We start from the raw sequence: 26,142 nt of genomic DNA, 5'->3' as shown, positions 1-26,142 counted from the left end.
TCTCCACACTTGTACATCTTTTCCAAAAATTTATATTTTTATTAAGCAGTCTTCCCACAGGGTACACTTTATTTTAAATATTACAGAGGACAACCATTCACCAGACCAAACAGAAGGAACATCAGCCCTCCACGTCCATCTCATTTCTTCGACCACTCCTCAACCTCTTTCCTCTCACGGATGACCTCTTTCAGGTAAGGCTCCAGGTAATGTACGTCCTGCAGAAAAAAAGGTCAAACAAAAAACAAAACATTAGTTCTGTCAACTTTCTTCCACCAACTCTACCTGATGTGGTTTTTAGTATGTCATTTTTCAACATTAAACAGCTTTATAGGCATCTCCCAACTCAACTATTGCCCAATTCCAATCCAACCTTTAGTCTCTACTCCTACTTGCGTCATAATTTAATAGTTAAATCAATTCTCCTACTTGCTTCATTGATTCTTCAATTAGTTTAGCACTATCAATATAGTAACAATATCTCCACCTTAGCCTCAGAGGCTAGACTTTGCCCTTCATTCCAAAGTTACACTATAACCCTCAACTCTGAACCTCGAAGCCAGTTCCATAGCGTTTAATTGTTCCCCCCTAATCAGGGACTGATTCAGACCTGGGACACCAGGTGGGTGCAATTAATTATCAGGTAGAACAGAACTCCAGGAGTTGATTACCTCTTCACTATAGCATCAACTGCTATGAAACTTTGGACATATCTTCCATTTCTCCAGTGGCAGCGCAAAGCAATTTATGTACAAACTAATGTGTGAGACTATATGCACTGTACCTCAGACCTGGGTTCAAATATTATTTGAATGATTTCAAATACTTTAGCGTTTGCGTTAGCCTGCCTAGAGTGCCAGATGAGTGGAGTTTGCAGTTTCAGGACCATTTTATTAGTCCATTAAACCAGGCAAGGTTGATCAAACACAAAGTACTTGAAATTATTTCAAATGACATTTGAGCCCAGGTCTGCTGTACCTCCTCATATTGAGTCCGCTGTTCCTTGGGGAGAACCGCCTGCTTCATGGAGAGGTCCAGGGCTCTCTTGAGCCTGAACATCCTGTCGTTGTACACTTTCTCTGGGAGACGCCGCAGGGCCTCTTTCACGTCGCTATCCTCATGGATTGTGTCATCACGCATCAGACCTGGAACCAAAAATATCCACAAGGCGAGATCTAACTGAAGATTCTAGATGTTTAAGACTGAGTACATTAATTAGTCTTAAGACTCAGAGATGGCCCCAAATAAAATAAAAAACATTAAGACTCCCAAGAGTTACCAATTTTGTTGAATCCAGCAGCATTGTAGTACCATTTACGAAAGCTGACCAGGAGTCTGCCTGTAGTTGCTGTGGGGGATACCAGAAGAGTAATTTGCATGTCAACAAGATTATTCACTAAAATCAAGTTGCAATCACTGTAGCACAAAAGCAACGAGACACCCAATAATGTTATCCATGAATCTAAAAAGACACGAGTGGATCCACTAGAAATGAGTGAATTATAGAAGTAGGGACTGGAGGGAGGATTTGACAGTAGTATTATTTGGGCGAACTTAGAAGTGCACTCAAAATGCAAATATTACATTTGTGCTGGATAAGTGGATAGATTGCTAGTAAATCACATTACCTACATATTACTAGCTAGGTGGGGACTGCTAACGTTAGATGCTGTTAGATAATCAAGTTGCACTGGCGTGGCGTTTGAAGGTTGATCAGACCATAGAAGATTATTATAACTGTTATAGTACTGCTTTACCTAACCATTAGCCAACTGGCATACATTTAATTTAAAAGCGCAATATGTCACTGGCACAAACCAGATTTCCATAATTTGCCATAGCTAGCTAACAACATACTTCTTGCCTTTCGCGGTGACACAGAGGACGCCAGAAAGTCCTTAAAAACATGGATTTGAACACACCAAAACACTCCGCATCGTCTTGGTGTTTTCACAAATCAATATCCCCTATACTCAACAATATCTGCAATGTATCATCTCGATTTACGGGTAAAGAAATGCTTAAAAGACAGGTTGTATTTACCTGGTGCCCTCGACGCCATGTTGTTCTGTCTAACAAAAAGTTTGAGTGGAATTGTGGGTAAAATGACGTCCTGAGAAAGAGGTCATCCGCGGTTGCGCAACTTTGCACAAAATGTAAGAATTTAATTATCATTGAAATTATCCTCGCTATTTTTCCATTTATATATTTACACGTTAGTCCTTATGAAGAAGGCTAGCTACATTTATCAAAGGTCCAGTTCAGTTTCATCCAAAATCTCAACAATGTGTCGAAATGTGGCCCTCTTCTGGTACATCTTGGTACAAACATGCTCATCGGCTCATTCAACCAGTTCAATATTAAACAGCAATATTCAATTGTAGAATATCTTCAACATATTTATTCACATAACACACATATACAGAAACTGTAGTGTTTTATCAATTACATTGTCTTCTGAAACAGTTCAAAGTCCTTTAGTGTGGCTGATGCCACTTCAGTGCAGTAGGCCTCATCTGGCAGGGAGACTAGCTTGTCCAGACAGATGTAGTTAGGCTTGGCAGGGTCATACTGAGCCCTATCCAGGTATTGCAGGAACAGGTGTCTTTCTTTGATACGAAGGTACTTTGCATTCAGGACCTGTAGAGAGGACAGATAGACTTGCTATCACCTATTGTCTGACAAGTTAACTGAATCTGTGACATGTATAAAGCTTACGTGACGTAATTAAGCTTATTAAATATCAGTGATACTATCAAGAGCAGTGTGCGGTTAACTTTTTCCTTCATCTTGTTCAACTGTTGCCATGCACCTGCAAATAAGATTGCTCAGATGTGCGAGTGAATTTAGTCTCTATGGGGGTGCCACAGGGTTCAATTCTTGGGCCGACTCTCTTCTCTGTATACATCAATGATGTCGCTCTTGCTGCTGGGGAGTCTCTGATCCACCTCTACGCAGATGACACCATTCTGTATACTTCTGGCCCTTCTTTGGACACTGTGTTAACAAACCTCCAGACGAGCTTCAATGCCATACAACTCTCCTTCCGTGGCCTCCAACTGCTCTTAAATACAAGTAAAACTAAATGCAACCGATCGCTGCCTGCACCTGCCCGCCCGTCCAGCATCACTACTCTGGACGGTTCTGACTTAGAATATGTGGACAACTACAAATACCTAGGCGTCTGGTTAGACTGTAAACTCTCCTTCCAGACTCACATCAAACATCTCCAATCCAAAGTTAAGTCTAGAATTGGCTTCCTATTTCGCAACAAAGCATCCTTCACTCATGCTGCCAAACATACCCTCGTAAAACTGACCATCCTACCGATCCTCGACTTCGACGATGTCATTTACAAAATAGCCTCCAACACCCTACTCAACAAATTGGATGCAGTCTATCACAGTGCCATCCGTTTTGTCACCAAAGCCCCTTATACTACCCACCACTAAGACCTGTACGCTCTCGTTGGCTGGCCCTCGCTTCATACTCGTCGACAAACCCACTGGCTCCAGGTCATCTACAAGACCCTGCTAGGTAAAGTCCCGCCTTATCTCAGCTCGCTGGTCACCATAGCAGCACCCACCCGTAGCACGCGCTCCAGCAGGTATATCTCTCTGGTCACGCCCAAAGCCAATTCCTCCTTTGGCCGCCTCTCCTTCCAGTTCTCTGCTGCCAATGACTGGAACGAACTACAAAAATCTCTGAAACTAGAGACAGTATTCTCCCTCACTAGCTTTAAGCACCAGCTGTCAGAGCAGCTCACAGATCACTGCACCTGTACATAGCCCATCTATAAATAGCCCAAACAACTACCTTATCCCCTACTGTATTTATTTTATTTATCTTGCTCCTTTGCACCCCAGTATTTCTACTTTGCACATTCATCTACTGCAAATCTACCATTCCAGTGTTTTAATTGCTATATTGTATTTACTTCGCCACCATGGCCTATTTATTGCCCTACCTCCCTTATTTCACCTCATTTGCTCACATTGTATATAGACTTATTTTTCTACTGTATTATTGACTGTATGTTTGTTTACTCCATGTGTAACTCTGTTGTTGTATGTGTCGAACTGCTTTGCTTAATCTTGGCCGGGTCGCAGTTGTAAATGAGAACTTGTTCTCAACTTGCCTACCTGGTTAAATAAAGGTGAAATAAAATAATAATAAAATAAAATAGCTTACCTGTGGGAACTTTACAATCAGGCCATGGGGTATGTTCATGGTGTTGTGGATGTAGTCAAATATCTGGGTCAATTTCCTCTTGTTAGCAGTAAGAACTTTGGGGATTACAGTGACAATGTGCTGGAGCTCATTTTCACGAAACCCCATCTCCAGTTTGCATATCTAGGATGAAAAAGACGGATTCTGAGAATGAATCCTATTTTTCTCTCCAAGAATTAAGACATATCACAGTTAACGTTTAATAGCGTTTGTTTTCATACCTTAAGATTCTCCTTAACTGGCTCCAAGCTCCCACACAAAAGTCTGGGAAGGCGAGCCACAACATCCCGTGTCTGAAAGATACGAATGTATGGGTGAAATGATCTTATGCATTATCTTACTGTCTGTAATTTGGGGTGTGAATAATGTTCTATGACAAATTTAGTGGAACATAATGTGACCAATTGCTGTTGTCTCGGGTCAATCCTTACACGACTTTTACATTTAATTGTTTACTCAATTCAGACCTGACCTTCTGAGCACTAAGGCCTAACTGCTGTTGGTAGAATCCAAGGCGGTTGTCCATCCTCTTCACACTGAAGTTCAGCAGGTACGGAGCTCTGGACACCATGGAGGCCACAGACTCTGCGCTGAACTTCTTGGACCTAAGATATGCCACCCTAATGTGAAAGAGAGATTATTACCTCATTTTATACTACAGATTATTTGTAAATAATGTAACAATGAAATGTATCACCTGTCATAGTCCTATAAGAACTGAAGCTGACAGACAAGAGATAAAACGGGTATATCAGTTGGAAACACCAAGTTTACTCTCTGTCCCTAAGATAGTGTGGTGAATATTAAAAAATAAGGATCTTCTGGAGTCCAAGTAAAACTAAGATTATTTCGGAGCTCAGAGGGAACAGAGTTATACAGCTCAGTGTAGACAGTCTGAATTCCGAAGCATTGTGTGATAAGCACATATCTTTATAGTTTCCTGTTCTTGGGCAGGAATTTCAGTTTTCCTTTCATCTCTACAAGGACACAGGAGCAAGCTGGTTTGCAACACATAATTATACTCAGAAGAACAGTAGATTATAATAGGACAGTTTCACAAGGTTAGTTACATGGACACACAATTTAAAATGTCCATTACAATAGTCAACCCTGTGTGTTGCTGACTGTAGAAAATGCAACCTGCCAATACAACAACCATCCCCTCAACTCTGGTACCTGGCCTGCAGGTTCTCCAGGCTCTCTGTGAGGATGAAGGGGTTGTGGCTGATCAGATAACCCAGGCGAGAATCCTCCACTCCCAGCTGCTTCAGGAAGACCAGCCGTGGGGTCACGTCTGTCTGGAAGTCTAGCCTCAGCAACATGGAACTCACATTAGGCCTCTGCTCCAGTTTCCATAGCTGAACACCTGAAGAGGGAACCGAAGGGTTAACACCAGGGTCACATTCATTAGTGCACAGCGTATATAAATGCTCTGCAGTGGAAATCAAAAGCAAGTGTTTATTTTTGGGCTCTGGTAGTCCCTCCCCATTTACTTCAGTTTGATGCCTAGTGAATACGATCCAGAGACATAGATATACATGACATCTATTGCTCTTGTACATTAGACAGTGAGGGAATAATGGCTAATCAGATATAAACCCTAAATGGACCCAACCTACCTAGCTGTACAAGCTTTCCAAGCGTCTCTGACTCGTTGACATAGTCTTTCAGGGAGATGGAGACAGGAGGCAGGGCAGCTGGGATGTCCATACGAACTGCCTCCTCATGACTGATCTCCTCTAATGCAGAGTGGCCTGGGGCATCATCCAAATCTGGAGAGGACAAAAATATTAGGTAGAAATGACCACTTTGTGTGTGTGTGTGTGTGTGTGTGTGTGTACACACAGGGGTGGCATTAGTACCTAAAGCTGTCTGCCACTCCTTCAGAAGCATCCCTCCATCTATGAGTTGATGGGAGAGAGGATTCTGATATGACACCATATCAGTCCCAGGTAACTCATCAGTATTCCTGTGTTTCATTTGAGATGGTTGGACCTTAGCATGAGATTCACAGTAACGCCGCACTCCTAGATTCCACCTCTCTCGCGTCTGAGATGGATTCGGACTTCTCTGGAGCACAGAGGGCAAGACTGGAACAATGAAATAATTCCAGAGGGCTGCAGGCCAATGCTGGGCATCTGTGGAATACTGAAGGGTGATGATACCAACACTCCTTGACCTCAGTAAACTGGTGCATCTCTGACAATGCTGGATACAGGTTAAAGCCATGTAGAAATCTGTGATAAAAACACAGGACATTGTGACATGAGAAGGGGGTCTGTACATTGAATGTAACTAGAACACACCATCATGCAAGTACTTTAGCCACTGCTATGAATTTTTTATTGAGCTTGAATGATGGGGATGGGTGTTGTTGAGTAAAGAATCAACCAATAGATTATAAACAATGAATAAGGGGCTAGCCAGCAGATCCGACCCACTTACTCACAACTGCACTATGGATGGACAGCCTACCCTGTGTATATTAAGACACTGCGGAGCCAGCGGAAGATATGGCTCAGTAAACATACCTCAATCCAGGGATGAGATATTAGTTCTAATCCGAATTATTGTTACACCGAGAATATGGAACGACTACTAAAGGGGAACTGACAGCGTTTTAGCAACATGGAATCTTATTAAAATCTGTTCATATAAACCTCCAGGAAGAATGACACCTTTATTAAACATTTTCTGAAAAAGCGAGCACTTAGATATGGTCATTTTAATGTTTTCATAAATTCATAAACATTTTGAGAATGACCTATAAGGCATTTGTGAAAATTCGATTGCAATATAGAATGGGAAAGCGGCTGTGCGTTTGGACAATTAATAGACACTGCAGTAAATAAACATCTGTCTTGTCCAGAACCTACGCAGACCGGTGTGCCATAGCCAATCAGAGCTATAGTAGGCCTATATGCAAATAAGCCATTTGTCACACTGCCATCATTCACTTTTGTATGGACCTTGCTTTATGCACGGGGGCATTGTCATGCTGAAACAGGAAAGGGCCTTCCCCAAACTGTTGCCACAAAGTTGGAAGCACAGAATAGTCTAGAATGTCATTGTATAATGTAGCGTTAAGATTTCCCATCACTGGAACTAAGGGGCCTAGCCCGAACCATAAAAACAGACCCAGAACATTATTCCTCCACCACCAAACTTTACAGCTGGCACTATGCATTCGGGGAGGTAGAGTTCTCCTGGCATCCGCCAAACCCAGATTTGTTTCGTTGGACGGCCAGATGGTGAAGTGTGATTCATCACTCCAGAGATCTTAGGCTTGTGTGCAGATGCTCGGCCACGGAAACCCATTTCATGAAGCTCCCGACGAACAGTTCTTGTGCTGACGTTGCTTCCAGATGCAGTTTGGAACTCGATAGTGAGTGTTGCTACACGCTTCATCACTCGGCGGCCCGGTTTTGTGAGCTTGTGCATGGTTAAGCACGACTCCAACATCATCATTAAGTTTGCTGACGACACAACAGTGGTAGGTCTGATTACCGACAACGATGAGACAGCCTATAGAGAGGTCAGAGACCTGGCAGTGCGGTTCCAGGACAACAACCTCTCCCTCAGCGTGAGCAAGACAAAGGAGCTGATTGTCGACTACATGAAAAGGAGGGCCGAACATGCCCCCATTCACATCGAAGGGGTTATAGTGGAACGGGTTGAGAGTTTCAAGTTCCTTGGTGTCCACATTACCAACAAACTATTATGGTCCAAACACACCAAGACAATCGTGAAGAGGGCACGACAATACCTTTTACCCCTCAGGAGACTGAAAAGATTTGGCATGGGTCCCCAGGTCCTTAAAAGGTTCTGCTCGACATCCGACCGTAAGGCGCTACAGAGGGTAGTGCGAACAGCTCAGTACATCACTGGGGCCAAGCTTCCTACCATCCAGGACCTATATACTAGGTGGTGGCCAAGGAAGGCCCAAAAAACTGTCAGACTCCAGTCACCCAAGTCATAGACTGTTCTCTCTGCTACCCCACGGCAAGTGGTACCCTACACTGGCTTCCTGTTAAGGCAAGGGCTGAATTCAAGGTTTTACTGTTAACCTATAAAGCGTTACATGGGCTTGCTCCTACCTATCTTTCCGAGTTGGTCATACCTACACGTACGCTACGGTCACAAGACGCAGGCCTCCTAATTGTCCCTAGAATTTCTAAGCAAACAGCTGGAGGCAGGGCTTTCTCCTATAGATCTCAATTTTTATGGAATGGTCTGCCTACCCATGTGAGAGACGCAGACTCGGTCTCAACTTTTAAGTCTTTATTAAAGACTCATCTCTTCAGTAGGTCCTATGATTGAGTGTAGTCTGGCCCAGGAGTGTGAAGGTGAACGGAAAGGCTCTGGAGCAACGAACCGCCCTTGCTGTCTCTGCCTGGCCGGTTCCCCTCTCTCCACTGGGATTCTCTGCCTCTAACCCTATTACAGGGGCTGAGTCACTGGCTTACTGGTGCTCTATCATGCCGTCCCTAGGAGGGGTGCGTCACTTGAGTGGGTTGAGTCACTGACATGATCTTCCTGTCTGGGTTGGCGTCCCCCCTTGGGTTGTGCCGTGGCGGAGATCTTTGTGGGCTATACTCGGCCTTGTCTCAGGATGGTAAGTTGGTGGTTGAAGGTATCCCTCTAGTGGTGTGGGGGCTGTGCTTTGGCAAAGTGGGTGGGGTTATATCCTTCCTGTTTGGCCCTGTCCGGGGGTATCGTCGGATGGGGCCACAGTGTCTCCTGACCCCTCCTGTCACAGCCTCCAGTATTTATGCTGCAGTAGTTTATGTGTCGGGGGGCTAGGGTCAGTTTGTTATATCTGGAGTACTTCTCCTGTCTTATCCGGTGTCCTGTGTGAATTTAAGTATGCTCTCTCTAATTCTCTTTTTCTCTCGGAGGACCTGAGCCCTAGGACCATGCCTCAGGACGACCTGGCATGATGACTTCTTGCTGTCCCCAGTCACCTGGCCGTGCTGCTGCTCCAGTTTCAACTGTTCTGCCTGCGGCTATGGAACCCTGACCTGTTCATCGGACATGTTACCTGTCCCAGACCTGCTGTTTTCAACTCTCTAGAGACTGCAGGAGCGGTAGAGATACTCTTAATGATCGGCTATGAAAAGCCAACTGACATTTACTCCTGAGGTGCTGACTTGCTGCACCCTCTACAACTACTGTGATTATTATTATTTGACCACGCTGGTCATTTATGAACATTTGAACATCTTGGCTATGTTCTGTTATAATCTCCACCCGGCACAGCCAGAAGAGGACTGTCCACCCCTCATAGCCTGGTTCCTCTCTAGGTTTCTTCCTAGGTTTTGGCCTTTCTAGGGAGTTTTTCCTAGCCACCGTGCTTCTACACCTGCATTGCTTACTGTTTGGGGATTTAGGCTGGGTTTCTGTACAGCACTTTGAGATATCAGCTGATGTAAGAAGGGCTATATAAATAAATTTGATTTGATACCGGAGCGCCAAGTCTAGGTTCAAAAGGCTCCTTAACAGCTTCTACCCGCAAGCCATAAGACTGCTGAACAATTAATCAAATAGCCACCCGGACTATTTACATTGACCACCACCCCCCCCCCCCCCCTTTGTTATTACACTGTTGCTACTCGCTGTTTATTATCTATGCATAGTCACTTTACCCCTACCTACATCTACAAATTACCTCGACTAACCTGTACCCCCACACATTGACTCGGTACCGGTACCCCCTATGTATACTATATAGCCTCGTTATTGTATTGTGTTACTTTTTTACTTCAGTTTATTTAGTAAATATTTTCTTAACTTGTAAAGACCTGGTTTTGAAGCATAAACTGGGAATTTCATATTTTATTATTGATATGATTGTTTGTTTCATATCTTTAGTTAAAACGCTGTCAGTTTAGTCTTCATTCTAACTATCAGTAGCAACAGCATCCATTATGGGATGGTATGTGGTGTTGAACAACAAATGAGCTGATTGACTGACACTGCCATTCCAAAATGGCTGCTGTGGCTTTTGCTACCTATCATGAGGATATCTTTCAAAACTATCAGTTGTTAAATCTTCTCAGTGTAACAGTTGGGATAATTCGGAATATAACGCATTTCTCATCCCTGGATTGAGGTATGTTTTCTGAGCCATATCTCGCGCTGGTTCCAGTGTCTTAATATACACAACAATGTTGTCAGACCCTAGTGCAGCTGTAAGCAAGCAGGTCGGAAATGCTGGCTAAAAGAGTGTATGTCTCATTGAAGCAGCAATGGCCAGCTAGATTGCGTAGAACAATCATACGGGGTAGCCAGCTAGCGGATAGAAATAGTGGTTTTTGCTAGTACAAAATGGATGACATCATGCAATAACTTACAAAAATATGGGTCAAACCATGAATATGTCCCCTGAACAGGCGTAAAAACAACAAGATAGCGCCAATGTCAATCTACTCACGTGTGCACTCTAACCGAAGGATTACGGAAGTGTCCCTATTTTGGCTGTACCAAAATAGGAATACAGCAAGGCAATAAGGCAGCTCAAACAACCTATGAGGGACCGATAGAAAAACTCCCTCTTTCATCGGGAATTTTTAATGTTACAAATAATAAAATATAAAACTCTATCCGAAGAAAAATGGCAGTGAATGAATTGGGAGTGATGGTATTGGAATGTGCATTCCTACTACACCCCTATATTTTGTTGAGTTGGTTGCGCCGTTGTCTGGTTTGCTCAGTACTCTCTCTGCCCCTTGTCGTTCCCAGTCCTCATCCATGTACTTACAGGCAGACAAACCTGTCCTGTCTGGAAGTGCTGACAGATACTTAAAAAAAAAAAAAAAAAAGTCCTTAGCCCTCGCCATGGCACCTGTTTTGGGGTCCCGGACATTAAGCAAGGATGATGTGAATTACATGTTACACTTTCGGATGATTAACGAGCAACAGGTGGAGGACATCAGCATCGACGTTTTCTACAAGCCTCACACTCTCACTCTCTTGACGTTCACTGTGGCTAGTTTGATTTACTTCGTATTTTCCAGGTAACCCAATGACAGTAGAGAGTAGACGGCTCATTGGACCAGCAAGTAGACCTAGTGGTTGTGATAACTTTGCCTATTAATCTAACCCAAGTGTAAACTCAATTGTATAACTGAACTACGTACGTTTAGACATTTTAATGTTCCTTATTGTAATAAATACAAAAATCAAGCAAACTTTTTTTTAAATGTCACATTTTCGGTTTACTGTATCATAGTAAACCTCACTTTATCCTCTGAGAATAAGGTACATATTGCATATCTCAGCCAATGCTTTTTAAAATGTTAAACCCTGCTCTCTCTGCCAGGGAGGATACAGATGCTGACAACAACCTTCGAGTGGGTCTCCTGTTGGTTGTCTCTTTCTTCCTCATCATCAGTGTCCTGGCCTTCCCCAATGGTACTCACTCAGTCATTGCCTTGTACTTGACAATAGCCCAGCCCAGCACCTGTTGTTCTAGTGTAGATCATTGGTCACATAATAGATGTTCACGTCTTTTGAGTTCTTCAAAGATTCAAAACTAGTCTCAAGCATGGCCTTTTGCAGCTTGACATGGTTTTGATTGTACGAGTGAATGGGATACCCACTGTTTGCTTTGGAAGTGCAGTGTATGAGGATTTTGGTAGAGCCACTCTTATAATGGTAGATGCATGTATAAGTGTGTAAATGCAGTATTTAATTTAACCACTTCAGGTCCATTCACCCGACCACATCCTGCGATTTGGCGCATGGTATTTGGTGAGTAGGCCTACTGCACAGTATATGTCATCATAAGGGGAACTCCTCTATGGAGCCATGTTCATGGAACTCAGCTCTGATTGGTTCCTTCCTGTTGTTGTCAGGTATGAGTGTTCTGTACTTCCTGTTCCTGGTCATCCTCCTCTTCCTGAACTGGGCTCAGGTGAAGAGACTCATGTACTGGGTGGACCCCAACCTACGCTATGCTACCCGTGAGGCTGATATCATGGTGAGTGATTTAAAAAAAATCTAAATATGTTACTGTATTCATTCACCGCATGCCGGACACCATATTCGGTGGGTGTAGTTGCCCCTAGACGCTGATCTTGGGTCAGTTCAGCATTTTTCCAACTAATGTGTCAGGTTATGATTGGGGGAGGGGCAGCTGTTCCTAGATCTATACTCTGGGGAAACTAAACCCTGGAGCTTGTATTCAAGATGATCCATGACTCCCCCTCCATTCCCTCTAGCATTTATCCTATTACATCCATCCTTTAGTTTAAATCCATGCTATGTTTTCACAATGAAAAGGTAGGCTAAATTATGATGAAGTGATCATGGTTTAGGTTTGGAAAGCTCTACAATCCGGAGGGTAATGTAATCCAATGACATTTGCGGGAGACAGAGGTGCAACTTTGGTTTTAGAAGTGGGACACACACGTATGTATGTATGTATGTATGTGTATATATGTATGCATGTGCGTACACACACACTATTGTTCAAAAGTTTGGGGTCATTGATCCTTGATTTTGAAAGAAAAGCAACATTTTTGTCCATTAAAATAATATCAAATTGATCAGAAATACTGTGTAGGCATTGTTAATGTTGTAAATGACTATTGTAGCTGGAAACGGCTGATTTGTTATGGAATATCTACATAGGCGTACAGAGGCCCATTATCAGCAACCATCTCTCCTGTGTTCCAATGGCACGTTGTGTTAGTTAATCCAAGTTAATAATTTTAAAAAGGCTAATTGATCATTAGAAAACCCTTTTGCAATTATCTTGTCACAGCTGAAAACTGTTGTTCTGATTAAAGAAGCAATAAAACTGGCCGTCTTTAGACTAGTTGAGTATCTGGAGAATCATCATTTGTGGGTTCAATTACAGGCTCAAAATGTCCAGAAACAAAGAACTTTCTAATGCAACTCATCAGTCTATTCTTGTTCTGAGAAATGAAGGCTATTACATGCAAGAAATTGCAGAGAAACTGAAGATCTCGTACAACGCGGTGTACTACTCCCTTCACAGAACAGTGCAAACTGTCTCTAACCAGAATAGAAAGAGGAGTGGGAGGCCCCGGTGCACAACTGAGCAAGAGGACAAGTACATTAGAGTGTCTAGTTTGAGAAAACAGACGCCTCACAAGTCCTCAACTGGTAGCTTCATTAAATAGTACCTGCAAAACACCAGTCGCAACGTCAACAGTGAAGAGGCGACTCCGGGATGCTGGCCTTCTATCCAGAGTTGCAAAGAAAAAGCCATATCTCAGGCTGGCCAATAAAAAGAAAAGATAAAGATGGGCAAAAGAACACAGACACTGGACAGAGGAAGATTGGAAAAAAGTGTTATGGACAGACGAATTTAAGTTTGAGGTGTTCGGATCACAAAGAAGAACATTCGTGAGACGCAGAAAAAATATAAAGATACTGGAGGAGTGCTTGACACCATCTGTCAAGGCAATGTGATGGTCTGTGGGTGCTTTGGTGGTGGTAAAGTGGGAGATTTGTACAGGGTAAAAGGGATCTTGAAGAAGGAAGGCTATCACTCCATTCTGCAATGCCATGCCATACCCTGTGGACAGCGCTTAATTGGAGCCAATTTCCTCATACAACAGGACAATGACCCAAAGCACAGCTCCAAACTATGCAATAACTATTTAGGGAAGAAGCAGTCAGCTGGTATTCTGTCTATAATGGAGTGGCCAGCAAAGTCACCAGATGTCAACCCTATTGAACTGTTGTGGGAACAGCTTGACCGTATGGTACATAAGAAGTGACCATCAAGCCAATCCAACTTGTGTGAGATGCTTCAGGAACCATGGGGTGAAATCTCTTCAGATTACCTCAACAAATTGACAACTAGAATGCCAAAGGTCTGCAAGTCTGTAATTTCTGCAAATGGAGGATTCTTTGACGAAAAGTTTGAAGGACACAATTACTATTTCAATTAAAAATCATTATTTATAACCTTGTCAACGTCTTTACTATATTTCCTATTCATTTTGCAACTCATTTCATGTATGTTTTCATGGAAAACAAGGACATTTCTAAGTGACCCCAAACTTTTGAACGGTAGTGTATGTATATATATATACAGTGGGGAGAACAAGTATTTGATACACTGCCGATTTTGCAGGTTTTCCTACTTACAAAGCATGTAGAGGTCTGTAATTTTTATCATAGGTACACTTCAACTGTGAGAGACGGAATCTAAAACAAAAATCCAGAAAATCACATTGTATGATTTTTAAATAATTAATTTGCATTTTATTGCATGACATAAGTATTTGATCACCTACCAACCAGTAAGAATTCCGGCTCTCACAGACCTGTTAGTTTTTCTTTAAGAAGCCCTCCTGTTCTCCACTCATTACCTGTATTAACTGCACCTGTTTGAACTCGTTACCTGTATAAAAGACACCTGTCCACACACTCAATCAAACAGATTCCAACCTCTCCACAATGGCCAAGACCAGAGAGCTGTGTAAGGACATCAGGGATAAAATTGTAGACCTGCACAAGGCTGGGATGGGCTACAGGACAATAGGCAAGCAGCTTGGTGAGAAGGAAACAACTGTTGGCGCAATTATTAGAAAATGGAAGAAGTTCAAGATGACGGTCAATCACCCTCGGTCTGGGGCTCCATGCAAGATTTCACCTCGTGGGGCATCAATGATCATGAGGAAGGTGAGGGATCAGCCCAGAACTACACGGCAGGACCTGGTCAATGACCTGAAGAGAGCTGGGACCACAGTCTCAAAGAAAACCATTAGTAACAGACTACGCCGTCATGGATTAAAATCCTGCAGCGCACGCAAGGTCCCCCTGCTTAAGCCAGTGCATGTCCAGGCCTGTCTGAAGTTTGCCAATGACCATCTGGATGATCCAGAGGAGGAATGGGAGAAGGTCATGTGGTCTGATGAGACAAAAATAGAGCTTTTTGGTCTAAATCCACTCGCCGTGTTTGGAGGAAGAAGAAGTATGAGTACAACCCCAAGAACACCATCCCAACCGTGAAGCATGGAGGTGGAAACATCATTCTTTGGGGATGCTTTTCTGCAAAGGGGACAGGACGACTGCACCGTATTGAGGGGAGGATGGATGGGGCCATGTATCGCGAGATCTTGGCCAACAACCTCCTTCCCTCAGTAAGAGCATTGAAGATGGGTCGTGGCTGGGTCTTCCAGCATGACAACGACACGAAACACACAGCCATGGCAACTAAGGAGTGGCTCCGTAAGAAGCATCTCAAGGTCCTGGAGTGGCCTAGCCAGTCTCCAGACCTGAACCCAATAGAAAATCTTTGGAGGGAGCTTAAAGTCCGTATTGCCCAGCGACAGCCCCGAAACCTGAAGGATCTGGAGAAGATCTGTAGGGAGGAGTGGGCCAAAATCCCTGCTGCAGTGTGTGCAAACCTAGTCAAGAACTACAGGAAACGTATGATCTCTGTAATTGCAAACAAAGGTTTCTGTACCAAATATTAAGTTCTGCTTTTCTGATGTATCAAATACTTATGTCATGCAATAAAATGCAAATTAATTACTTAAAAATCATACAATGTGATTTTCTGGATTTTTGTTTTAGATTCCGTCTCTCATAGTTGAAGTGTACCTATGATAAAAATTACAGACCTCTACATGCTTTGTAAGTAGGAAAACCTGCAAAATCGGCAGTGTATCAAATACTTGTTCTCCCCACTGTATATATATAAAAACGTGTGTGTGTGTGTGTAGTACCTTTCAAAAGTTTTAACACCTACTCATTCAAGGGTTTTTCTTTATTTGTACTCTTTTCTACATTGTAGAATAATAGTGAATACATCAAAACCATGAAATAACACATAAGGAATCATGTGATAACCAAAAAAGTGTTAAAGAAATTTTAAAATATTTGAGATTCTTCAAAGTAGCCACCTTTTGCCTTGATGACAGCTTTGAACGTTTCTTCAAGTGCAGTCAAAAAAAAAACATCAAGCGTCATGATGAAACTGGCTCTCATGAGGACTGCCACAGGAAAGGACAACCCAGAGTTACATTTGCTGCAGAGGATAAGTTCATTAGAGTTACCAGCCTCAGAAATTGCAGCCCAAATAAATGCTTCACAGAGTAAGACACATCTGAACATCAACTGAATCAGGCCTTCATGGTCGAATTGCTACAAAGAAGCCTCTACTAAAGGACACCAATAAGAAGAAGATACTTGGTTGGGCCAAGAAACACAAGCAATGGACATTGGACCGGGGGAAATCTGTCCTTTGGTCGGATGAGTCTAAATGTGAGCATTTTGGTTCCAACCGCCGTGTCTTTGTGATACGGAGAGCAGGTGAACGGATGATCTCCGCATGTGTGGTTTCCACCGTGAAGCACGGAGGAGGTGTCATTGTGTGAGGGTTCTTTGCTGGTGACATTGTCAGTGATTTATTTAGAATTAAAGGCACACTTAACCAGCATGGCTACCACAGCATTCTGCAGCGATACACCATTTCATCTGGTTTGCGCTTAGTGGGACTGACATGTTTTTCAACAGGACAATGACCCAAACACACCTCCAGGCTGTATAAGGGCTATTTGACCAAGAAGGAGAGTGATGGTGCTGCATCAGATGACCTGGCCTCCACAATCACCTGACCTCAACCCAATTTAGATGGTTTGGGATGAGTTGGACCGCAGAGTGAAGAAAAAGCAGCCAACAAGTGCTCAGCATATGTGGGAACTCCTTCAAGACTGTGGGAAAAGCTTTCCAAGTGAAGCTGGTTGAGAGAATGCCAAGAGTGTGCAAAGCTGTCAAGGCAAAGGATTGCTACTTTGAAGAATCTAAAATATATTTGGATTTGTTTAACACTTGTTTTGGTTTCTACATGATTCCATGTGTGTTTTTTCATAGTTTTGATATCTTCATGATCATTGTTCTTCAATGTAGAAAATAGTAAAAATAAATAAAAACCCTTGAATGAGTAGGTGTCCAAACTAAAAAACGTCCTCTCGCTGTCAACTGCGTTTATTTTCAGCAAACTTAACATGTGTAAATATTGGTATGAACATGACAAGATTCAACAACTGAGACATAAACTGAACAAGTTCCACAGACATGTGACTAACAGAATTTGAATAATGTGGCCCTCAACAAAGGAGGGGTCAAAAGTAACAGTCAGTATCTGGTGTGGCCACCAGCTGCATTAAGTACTGCAGTGCTTCTCCTCATGGACTGCACCAGATTTCCCAGTTCTTGCTGTGAGATGTTACTCCACTCTTCCACCAAGGCACCTGCAAGTTTCCGGACATTTCTGGGGGGAATGGCCCTAGCCCTCACCCGCCGATCCAACAGGTCCCAGACGTGCTCAATGGGATTGAGATCCGGGCTCTTCGCTGGCCATGACAGAACACTGACATTCCTGTCTTGCAGGAAATCACGCACAGAACGAGCAGTATGGCTGGTGGAAGTGTCATGCTTGGAGGGTCATGTCAGGATGAGCCTGCAGGAAGGGTACCACATGAGGGAGGAGGATCTCTTCCCTGTAATGCACAGTGTTGAGAATATCTGCAATGACAACAAGCTCAGTCCGATGATGCTGTGACACACCGCCTCAGACCATGACGGACCCTTAACCTCCAAATTGATCCCGCCCCAGAGTACAGGCATCGGTGGAACGCTCATTCCTTCGACGGTAAACGCGAATCCGACCATCACCCCTGGTGAGACAAAACCGCAACTTGTCAGTGAAGAGCACTTTTTGCCAGTCCTGTCTGGTCCAGCGATGGTGGGTTTGTGCCCATAGACGACGTTGTTGCCGGTGATATCTGGTGAGGACCTGCCTTACAACAGGCCTACAAGCCCTCAGTCCAGCCTCTTTCAGCCTATTGCGGACAGTTTGAGCACTGATGGAGAGGTTGTGCGTTCCTGGTGTAACTTGGGCAGTTGTTGCTGCCATCCTGTACCTGTCTCGCAGGTGTGATGTTCGGATGGACCGATCCTGTGCAGGTGTTACACGTAGTCTGCCACTGCGAGGACGATCAGCTGTCCATCCAGTCTCCCTGTAGCACTGTCTTACGCGTCTCACAGTACGGACATTGCAAATTATTGCCATGGCCACATCCGCAGTCCTCATGCCTCCTTGCAGCATGCCTAAGGCACATTCACGCAGATGAGCAGGGACCCTGGGCATCTTTCTTTTGGTGTTTTTCAGAGTCAGTAGAAAGGCCTCTTTAGTGTCCTAAGTTTTCATAACTGTGACCTTAATTGCCTACCGTCTGTAAGCTGTTAGTGTCTTAATGACCGTTCCACAGGTGCATGTTCATTAATTGTTTATGGTTCATTGAACAAGCATGGGAAACGGTGTTTAAACCCTTTACAATGAAGATCTGTGAAGTTATTTGGATTTTTACGAATTTTCTTTGGAAGACAGGGTCCTGACAAAGGGACGTTTCTTTTTTTGCTGAGTTTATACACTGCTCAAAAAAATAAAGGGAACACTTAAACAACACAATGTAACTCCAAGTCAATCACACTTCTGTGAAATCAAACTGTCCACTTAGGAAGCAACACTGATTGACAATAAATTTCACATGCTGTTGTGCAAATGGAGTAGACAAAAGGTGGAAATTATAGGCAATTAGCAAGACACCCCCAATAAAGGAGTGATTCTGCAGGTGGTGACCACAGACCACTTCTCAGTTCCTATGCTTCCTGGCTGATGTTTTGGTCACTTTTGAATGCTGGCGGTGCTCTCACTCTAGTGCTAGCATGAGACAGAGTCTACAACCCACACAAGTGGCTCAGGTAGTGCAGCTCATCCAGGATGGCACATCAATGCGAGCTGTGGCAAGAAGGTTTGCTGTGTCTGTCAGCGTAGTGTCCAGAGCATGGAGGCGCTACCAGGAGACAGGCCAGTACATCAGGAGACGTGGAGGAGGCCGTAGGAGGGCAACAACCCAGCAGCAGGACCGCTACCTCCGCCTTTGGGCAGGAGGAGCACTGCCAGAGCCCTGCAAAATGACCTCCAGCAGGCCACAAATGTGCATGTGTCTGCTCAAACGGTCAGAAACAGACTCCATGAGGGTGGTATGAGGGCCCGACGTCCACAGGTGGGGGTTGTGCTTACAGCCCAACACCGTGCAGGACGTTTGGCATTTGCCAGAGAACACCAAGATTGGCAAATTCGCCACTGGCGCCCTGTGCTCTTCACAGATGAAAGCAGGTTCACACTGAGCACATGAGCACATGTGACAGAGTCTGGAGACGCTGTGGAGAACGTTCTGCTGCCTGCAACATCCTCCAGCATGACCGGTTTGGCGGTGGCTCAGTCATGGTGTGGGGTGGCATTTCTTTGTGGGGCCGCACAGCACTCCATGTGCTCGCCAGAGTTAGCCTGACAGCCATTAGGTACCGAGATGAGGTCCTCAGAGCCCTTGTGAGACCATATGCTGACACATGCACATTTGTGGCCTGCTGGAGGTCATTTTGCAGGGCTCTGGCAGTGCTCCTCCTGCTCAAAGGCGGAGGTAGCGGTCCTGCTGCTGGGTTGTTGCCCTCCTACGGCCTCCTCCACGTCTCCTGATGTACTGGCCTGTCTCCTGGTAGCGCCTCCATGCTCTGGACACTACGCTGACAGACACAGCAAACCTTCTTGCCACAGCTCGCATTGATGTGCCATCCTGGATGAGCTGCACTACCTGAGCCACTTGTGTGGGTTGTAGACTCCGTCTCATGCTAGCACTAGAGTGAGAGCACCGCCAGCATTCAAAAGTGACCAAAACATCAGCCAGGAAGCATAGGAACTGAGAAGTGGTCTGTGGTCACCACCTGCAGAATCACTCCTTTATTGGGGGTGTCTTGCTAATTGCCTATAATTTCCACCTTTTGTCTATTCCATTTGCACAACAGCATGTGAAATTTATTGTCAATCAGTGTTGCTTCCTAAGTGGACAGTTTGATTTCACAGAAGTTTGATTGACTTGGAGTTACATTGTGTTGTTTAAGTGTTCCCTTTATTTTTTTGAGCAGTGTATATAGATCTAGATATCTATTATTATTATTATTAATTTTTTATCCAGTTGGATAAACTCTCCAAACAGCCTACCCGACCGCTCGGAGGCGTCCGCATGGTCCTGAAGCACACGTTTCCTCGTTTTGTATCACATTCCAATGATAAAATAAGTGAGTTTGGGCAATCTGAAAGTATGCATTTTAGAAATTAGTTTTCACAAACACACTTTTTATATGTCCGAACTCAGAATCAAATAGGCTTCCCAAAAATAATTAATAGGGAAATCGTTCTTCTTGCAAAGCATGTAAACGTTTTAATCAAACTATATTATATTAAAGTATTCACAATAAGCGTATTATTGTGTTCATGTAAATGTACCCATTGTCTCATGAGGCCTTCCTCCCAAATCTTGACTCAACTATACGTGAGCGAAACCTGGATGTCAGAGTCTAGAATCATCATGACTCACCATACTGCTGATCCACTTAGAGCGTTGGGCCAGTAACCGAAAGGTTGCCAGAGCGAATCCCCGAGCTGACATGGTAAAGATCTGTAGTTCTGCCCATGAGCAAGGCTGTTAACCCACTGTTCCCTGGGCCCCGAAAATGTGGATGTTGATTTAAGGCAGCCTCCCGCACCTCTCTAATTCAGAGGGGTTAAATGCAGAAGACACATTTCAGTTCAAAGCATTCAGTTGTACAACTGACAAGGTATACCCCTTTCCCACCACTGTATTATGTCTTTTCTGCCTTTTCTGTGTTCATGTCTTACCTGGCCTTTCTCCTCCTGCAGGAATATTCAGTGAACTGCCACGTGATAACCTGGGAGCGGATCCTGAGCCACTTTGACATCTTCGTGTTTGGGAATTTTGCGGGCTGGGTCATGAAGGCCCTGCTCATCCGCAGCTACGGCGTCTGCTGGACCATCAGCGTCACCAGGGAGCTCACTGAGGTAAATAAATGTGCATCCCAAATGGCACCCTATTCCCTATACAGTGCACAAATGTCGACCAGAGCCATATGGACCCTCACAAGTGGTGCACTATAAAGGGAATATGGTGCCTTTTGGGACACACATGTCTTTGTGAAGTCCTGCTCAATTTCTAACAACAGATCACATTTAGGTTTCAGTCCATATGTTGCCTCTGATTTATTCTATTGGATGTGCTCATTTAAGTCAAATGTCAGCTCCTCATTCACCTCGCTTTCTCTGTCTGTCTCGCTCGCTCTCTTTCTGTCTCGCTCTCTCAGCTGTTCTTCATGCACCTGCTGCCTATCTTTTCTGAGTGCTGGTGGGACCAGGTGATCCTGGACTTCCTGCTTTGTAATGGAGGGGGCATCTGGCTGGGCATGACTGTGTGTAACTTCCTGGAGATGCACACCTACCAATGGGCCAGCATCAAGTGAGTTATCCTTCTATTGGATTCCTCCCTTTTCCTGTAGTCTCATGACAGATGGCACAATTCAGTTAAACTACATTATTCTATTGAATTTCTGCCTGCTCTGATTAATTGCATGTGTGCTTTCTCATTTACACTGAGTGTACAAAACATTAGGAACACCTAAATATTGAGTTTCCCCCTTTTAATGCTCAGAACAGCCTCAATTAGTCGGGGCATGGACTCTACTAGGTGTCGAAGCGTTCCAAAGGTATGCTAGCCAATGTGGACTCCAATGCTTCCCACATGTGTCAAGTTGGCTGGATGTCATTTGGGTGGTGGACCATTCATGATACACATAGGAAACTGTTGTGGTGGTTAATTTCTTTACTATCAAATGAGGAGAGACAAACTTATCACACAAGTTAGAGTTATACTTCAACTAAATCTGTATTCACTTATTAATAAGGAAGCCGGTCAATACAACACACACATATAAAGTGAATTGATTGAGTGCTCTATGATGGCTGGTCGATGAATCACCCTCAGATGATTCGTTCAGAGCCCCGAGACAAAGGTATTTTATAGCTAAGATAAACCCCCTTCAGTCTATATGACGAACAACAGATGTATGGAATGGGTCACAAGGTTAAGATTTGTATGAAAGATACTGATAATTCACAGCAGACAGTATCTGCAGTTAAAAACAGTTATCTTTGTGTAGATACCAAGGTCTGGTCCTGGGGTCATCTGTCCCTGGTACCCTATAGAACAGAAACATTAACTCATGCTCTGGAATGCGATATCCGAAAGACATTGTAAATCTCCTGTCAGTGTTATCTCCCAGAGGCCCACTTTCAGTTCACACAGACACAATAGAGTTATAAAAACCCTCTATGCTGTTGAATAAAACAACCATTTGATGGAATAAAAGTATTATAACATAATCTTGTAATTACCACCATACTGTTGAGCGTGAAAAATCCAGCAGCGTTGCAGTTCTTGACACACTCAAATCAGTGTGCCTGGCACCTACTACCATACCCCGTTCAAAGGCACTTAAATATTTTGTGTTGCCCATTCACCCTCTGAATGGCACACATACACTTTCCATATCTCAAATGTCTCACGGTTTAAAAATCCTTTAACCTGTTTTCTCCCCTTCGTCTACAATGATTTGAAATGGATTAAACAAGTGACATCAATAAGGGATCATAGCTTTCACCTGGATTCACCTGGTCAGTCTATGTAATGGAAAGGCATGCTTTGTACACTCAGCGTATGTAATTCTCTTTATGCCTGTATCTGTGTGTTTAACCTTATGTGTCTAACTGTGTCTGAACACCCATCAGTGGTACTTCCCAGTGTGTAGGTGTACCTCTGGTTGTATATCTGTATCTATGATGTGTCTTCAGAGACATCCATACGACCACAGGGAAGCTGAAAAGAGTTATGCTCCAGTTCACCCCAGCCAGCTGGACCTACATACGCTGGTTAGACCCCAAGTCCTCCTTCCAGAGGTTGGCTGGGATCTACCTCTTTATGATCCTCTGGCAGGTGACCTCTGACCTGGAAATGATACATAGTATGTAGTGTCAGGGTTAGAAGTCAGAGTCCATTTATGTCATTACTCTGTGTATATTGACTGATAAGTCATTTGCGATTGAACACTGTTGGGAAACAAACGGAGTTGAACAATATTTTTATTTGTATGTTAAAAAAAAAAAATTTTACAACAGTTTGTTTTCTATGATCTTGTCTTATTGACGGTGCTGAAGATTATGGGCTAGATGTTATGGTATCTAAGTTGTGTGTTCAGTGATGATTTTAATATACACGTTGCTGGACTACTTAATTCCTGTCTGTCCTCCTTTCCTCTAAACAGCTGACTGAGTTGAACACTTTCTTCCTGAAGCACATCTTCGTGTTCCAGGCGTTTCACACGCTCAGCTGGTGCCGGATCCTGCTCCTTGGAATCATCACAGCCCCTACTGTACGGTAGGGACCCCTCCAACATGCCACTCCACACGTGCTCTACATTATAGAGTCACAATGGGGTTTTGACAGACAACTGCAGTCTCTTCTCATATAGATGGAATTGAGTTGAAATAAGTTTTGAACTATTTCTATAAACCTTTCTGTTTATCGTAATGATTTGACAGTCGTTTTTGTCATGGCTGTATATAAACTGTATCTAATGTTCGTCTTCCTGTTCTTTCAGACAGTATTATGCGTATCTGACAGACTCACAGTGCAAAAGAGTGGGAACACAATGTTGGATGTTTGGGTGAGTCTTGTCTGGATCCTCCTAGTGGCCATTTCTAATGTTGCAACCACGTCATTGACAAATGTCTCAGAAATGCTGTGAATGGGAAATTAGGTCATGTACAGTTTTATTCAAAATATTGTAAAGATGCTGATCTCAGTCCTAAGCTAGGGATTGCCCTGACTAGGCTCTAGTAACCATGGTGACCAGACTTGCTCTCTCACTATTAAATAGAAAACATTGAGGGCCTTATATGCCCCTGGCTTCACCCCTTCAATATTATAAGCGCAGCAAAAGTCTATGTACCCTCTGCAGTCTGGTGACTAGAATTACTGAGGAAATATATTTGTTTTCTGTGACTGTGTGCATTTTAACATAGTGCCATTAACAAAAAAAATATTTTGCTATAGATAATGCTTGTTGTAAAATGCAATTATTGTTATAGGTGAATGTTTGGTGGTGAGTGTCCGTTAACAACGGTCTCTATCTAACCCACAGGGCCATAGCCTTCCTGGAGGCCCTAGCGTGCATCAAGTTTGGTCAGGATGTGTTCTCCAAAACACAAGGCCGGTATGTGTTCCAGTGGCTTCTGTGTGTGGTAAGAGCCGTGTCTCTCTCGCTCTCTGTGTGTGTGTGTGTGCACGAACATGAGTTTACCTTAAACAATTCTCCCTGCTCCACTTATATCACAAGTGTCCATAACAATGATGTGCTATTTAGGCTGTATAATACCATTGGCATGCTCTGACATGTGACTGCTATGTGGGAGATGAGTGCTCTCATTGTGGTGTCAGTGCTCTCTACCTCTCTCTCTGTAGGCCTTCATCACACTTCTCTGTCTGTATGGGATGGTGCGGTATGAGCAGAAGTATGAGCCTGAGTTAAAGGTAAGCCCACAGTCAATTGTTGCACAGAAAGACTATGTTGGCCATAAGAGTCTTTGTCCAGTTTAGTATTTTTAATTGTTATTTTTGCTTCTGACTGACTATCAAGAACCCTCTCATTTAGAGCGTCTCTGAGCGTGAGGATGGTAACCTAATAGACTTGTGTGGTTACGTCCCTGATGACATCACAGGTAAGCATCAGAGTCAAGTGGAATGTGTTTTTATATATAAAGCATAATCATATTTGCTGATGTTCATCAAGGAGCCTATTTCCTGTTTGTCCTCTTGTAGGTGAGAGAGACTCTTGGAATAACTCAGCCAGCTCATCTAAACGAAGGAGAGGCTCTGGGAGAACCAAAGCTGTCAATGGACACGATGATTAAAAGCAAAGAGAGCCAATGAAGGGACTACATCCCTATTGCACCCAACAACTCTGTGGGGAGATGGAAGGAGGAGAATTTGGGAGAGGAGGTTCAAGAGGTGGGGATATTACATTGGTTGAATAGGTGTTTGAACAAGGAGAAAGTAAATGAAGCATAGGCTGAGCGGAGAGCTTTACTACATTTACCTTTTAAACATTTAGCAGACACTCTTATTCAGAGCGACTTACTACACTTTGGTGACCACTCCCACTTTACTGTGTGTGTGAGATCAAGAACTGTTCAACAAAAGTTGCATTTACCTTTTGATGAGGAGCCACCAACTTTTGAGTTTACACTTTTCACATAATTTACTGTACACCAAGGGGTACCGAATGCAATTTTTTATTTCCCCCTTCTCTTTTTGTGTTGTTCAAATGATGACTGTAAGTATTACAGGATGGATTTTATTTAACTAACAATGAAAAATGTAATAATCTGAAGGTAAAGCCTGAAATGTTGAGATGCCCAGTTTACAACTTCAGTATTCAGAGTTTGATTCAGAATTTGAGTCAATTATTTTTCAATCAATAAGTTAAAGTTATACATGTATATTGAAAGTCAGAATTCACATTTTTTCTATGAGGATTTGTAGAAATAATTCCAGGCCTTAAATGTTTAGAATGTCATGGTGACCTATTTTGTTCAGGTGAGTGTGTGAAAGGTAATGTGATTAACCTTTGATTTTATACAAGCATTAAGAGTGCATGTGTTTTTATATGAATGATGTGAACCACACACTGTTGCAAGATAATGTATATGACTATAGCTTTCTAATAAATAATTAAAACATGATACAGTCAATATTTAAAACATGAGTGTTTTGTGGTCCTTTGTGTTATGACCAATTTGTACCAGTTGGTGGTAGCAGAGAGTCTGGTAGCAGAGGATCATTTTGATCAGTCTTACTACTGGACTGGAGTGATTAAAATATTTCCATTAATCTCCCATGCATTGTGTATTGAATAAATGACACTGATAAAAGAATGCATGCGTACACATATTTT

At 43.3% G+C, this 26,142-nt stretch overlaps 3 protein-coding genes across 12 annotated transcripts; 1 reads left to right on the top strand and 2 right to left on the bottom strand.

Annotated features, from left to right (window-relative positions):
- Nucleotides 1-18: 18 nt before the first annotated feature.
- Nucleotides 19-2,282, bottom strand: LOC139559280 (cytochrome b-c1 complex subunit 7-like). Its single transcript, XM_071375130.1, has 4 exons — nt 2,044-2,282; nt 1,280-1,348; nt 979-1,145; nt 19-218 (listed from the first exon to the last, which is right to left on the bottom strand). Exons 1-4 carry the CDS (start codon nt 2,060-2,062, stop codon nt 141-143), a joined length of 333 nt encoding a protein of 110 aa, XP_071231231.1. The 5' UTR covers nt 2,063-2,282; the 3' UTR covers nt 19-140.
- A 101-nt stretch (nt 2,283-2,383) lies between these two features.
- mterf3 (mitochondrial transcription termination factor 3) lies at nt 2,384-10,797 on the bottom strand. 4 transcript variants are annotated; one of them, XM_071375126.1, is made up of 8 exons: nt 10,664-10,797; nt 6,093-6,467; nt 5,850-6,002; nt 5,407-5,596; nt 4,703-4,850; nt 4,452-4,523; nt 4,192-4,353; nt 2,384-2,640 (listed from the first exon to the last, which is right to left on the bottom strand). In XM_071375126.1, the coding sequence occupies exons 1-8, from the start codon at nt 10,788-10,790 to the stop codon at nt 2,446-2,448; spliced, it is 1,422 nt and encodes a 473-aa protein (XP_071231227.1). In that variant the 5' UTR covers nt 10,791-10,797; the 3' UTR covers nt 2,384-2,445. The 4 variants fall into 4 exon arrangements, with proteins under 4 accessions (XP_071231227.1, XP_071231229.1, XP_071231226.1 ...); XM_071375128.1 differs by having other exon boundaries at nt 10,584-10,688; XM_071375125.1 differs by having other exon boundaries at nt 5,850-6,467.
- Nucleotides 10,206-25,948, top strand: LOC139559278 (phosphatidylserine synthase 1-like). 7 transcript variants are annotated; one of them, XM_071375123.1, is made up of 13 exons: nt 10,206-10,342; nt 11,552-11,643; nt 11,938-11,982; nt 12,087-12,211; nt 20,981-21,139; nt 21,439-21,590; nt 22,982-23,123; nt 23,452-23,564; nt 23,788-23,853; nt 24,331-24,430; nt 24,651-24,719; nt 24,841-24,907; nt 25,008-25,948. In XM_071375123.1, exons 3-13 carry the CDS (start codon nt 11,973-11,975, stop codon nt 25,097-25,099), a joined length of 1,095 nt encoding a protein of 364 aa, XP_071231224.1. In that variant the 5' UTR covers nt 10,206-10,342; nt 11,552-11,643; nt 11,938-11,972; the 3' UTR covers nt 25,100-25,948. The 7 variants fall into 7 exon arrangements, 4 of the variants coding, with proteins under 4 accessions (XP_071231224.1, XP_071231221.1, XP_071231223.1 ...); XR_011671729.1 differs by lacking the exon at nt 10,206-10,342 and adding an exon at nt 10,879-11,246 and having other exon boundaries at nt 24,331-24,402; nt 25,008-25,078; XR_011671730.1 differs by lacking the exon at nt 10,206-10,342 and adding an exon at nt 10,879-11,246 and having other exon boundaries at nt 24,331-24,402; nt 24,826-24,907; nt 25,008-25,058.
- Nucleotides 25,949-26,142: the final 194 nt, after the last annotated feature.

Source organism: Salvelinus alpinus, chromosome 29 (assembly GCF_045679555.1).
Source record: "Salvelinus alpinus chromosome 29, SLU_Salpinus.1, whole genome shotgun sequence".
NCBI lineage: Eukaryota > Metazoa > Chordata > Actinopteri > Salmoniformes > Salmonidae > Salvelinus > Salvelinus alpinus.
The sequence above is the reverse complement of the archived record's forward strand: the minus strand, read 5'-3'. Positions and strand labels throughout refer to the sequence as shown.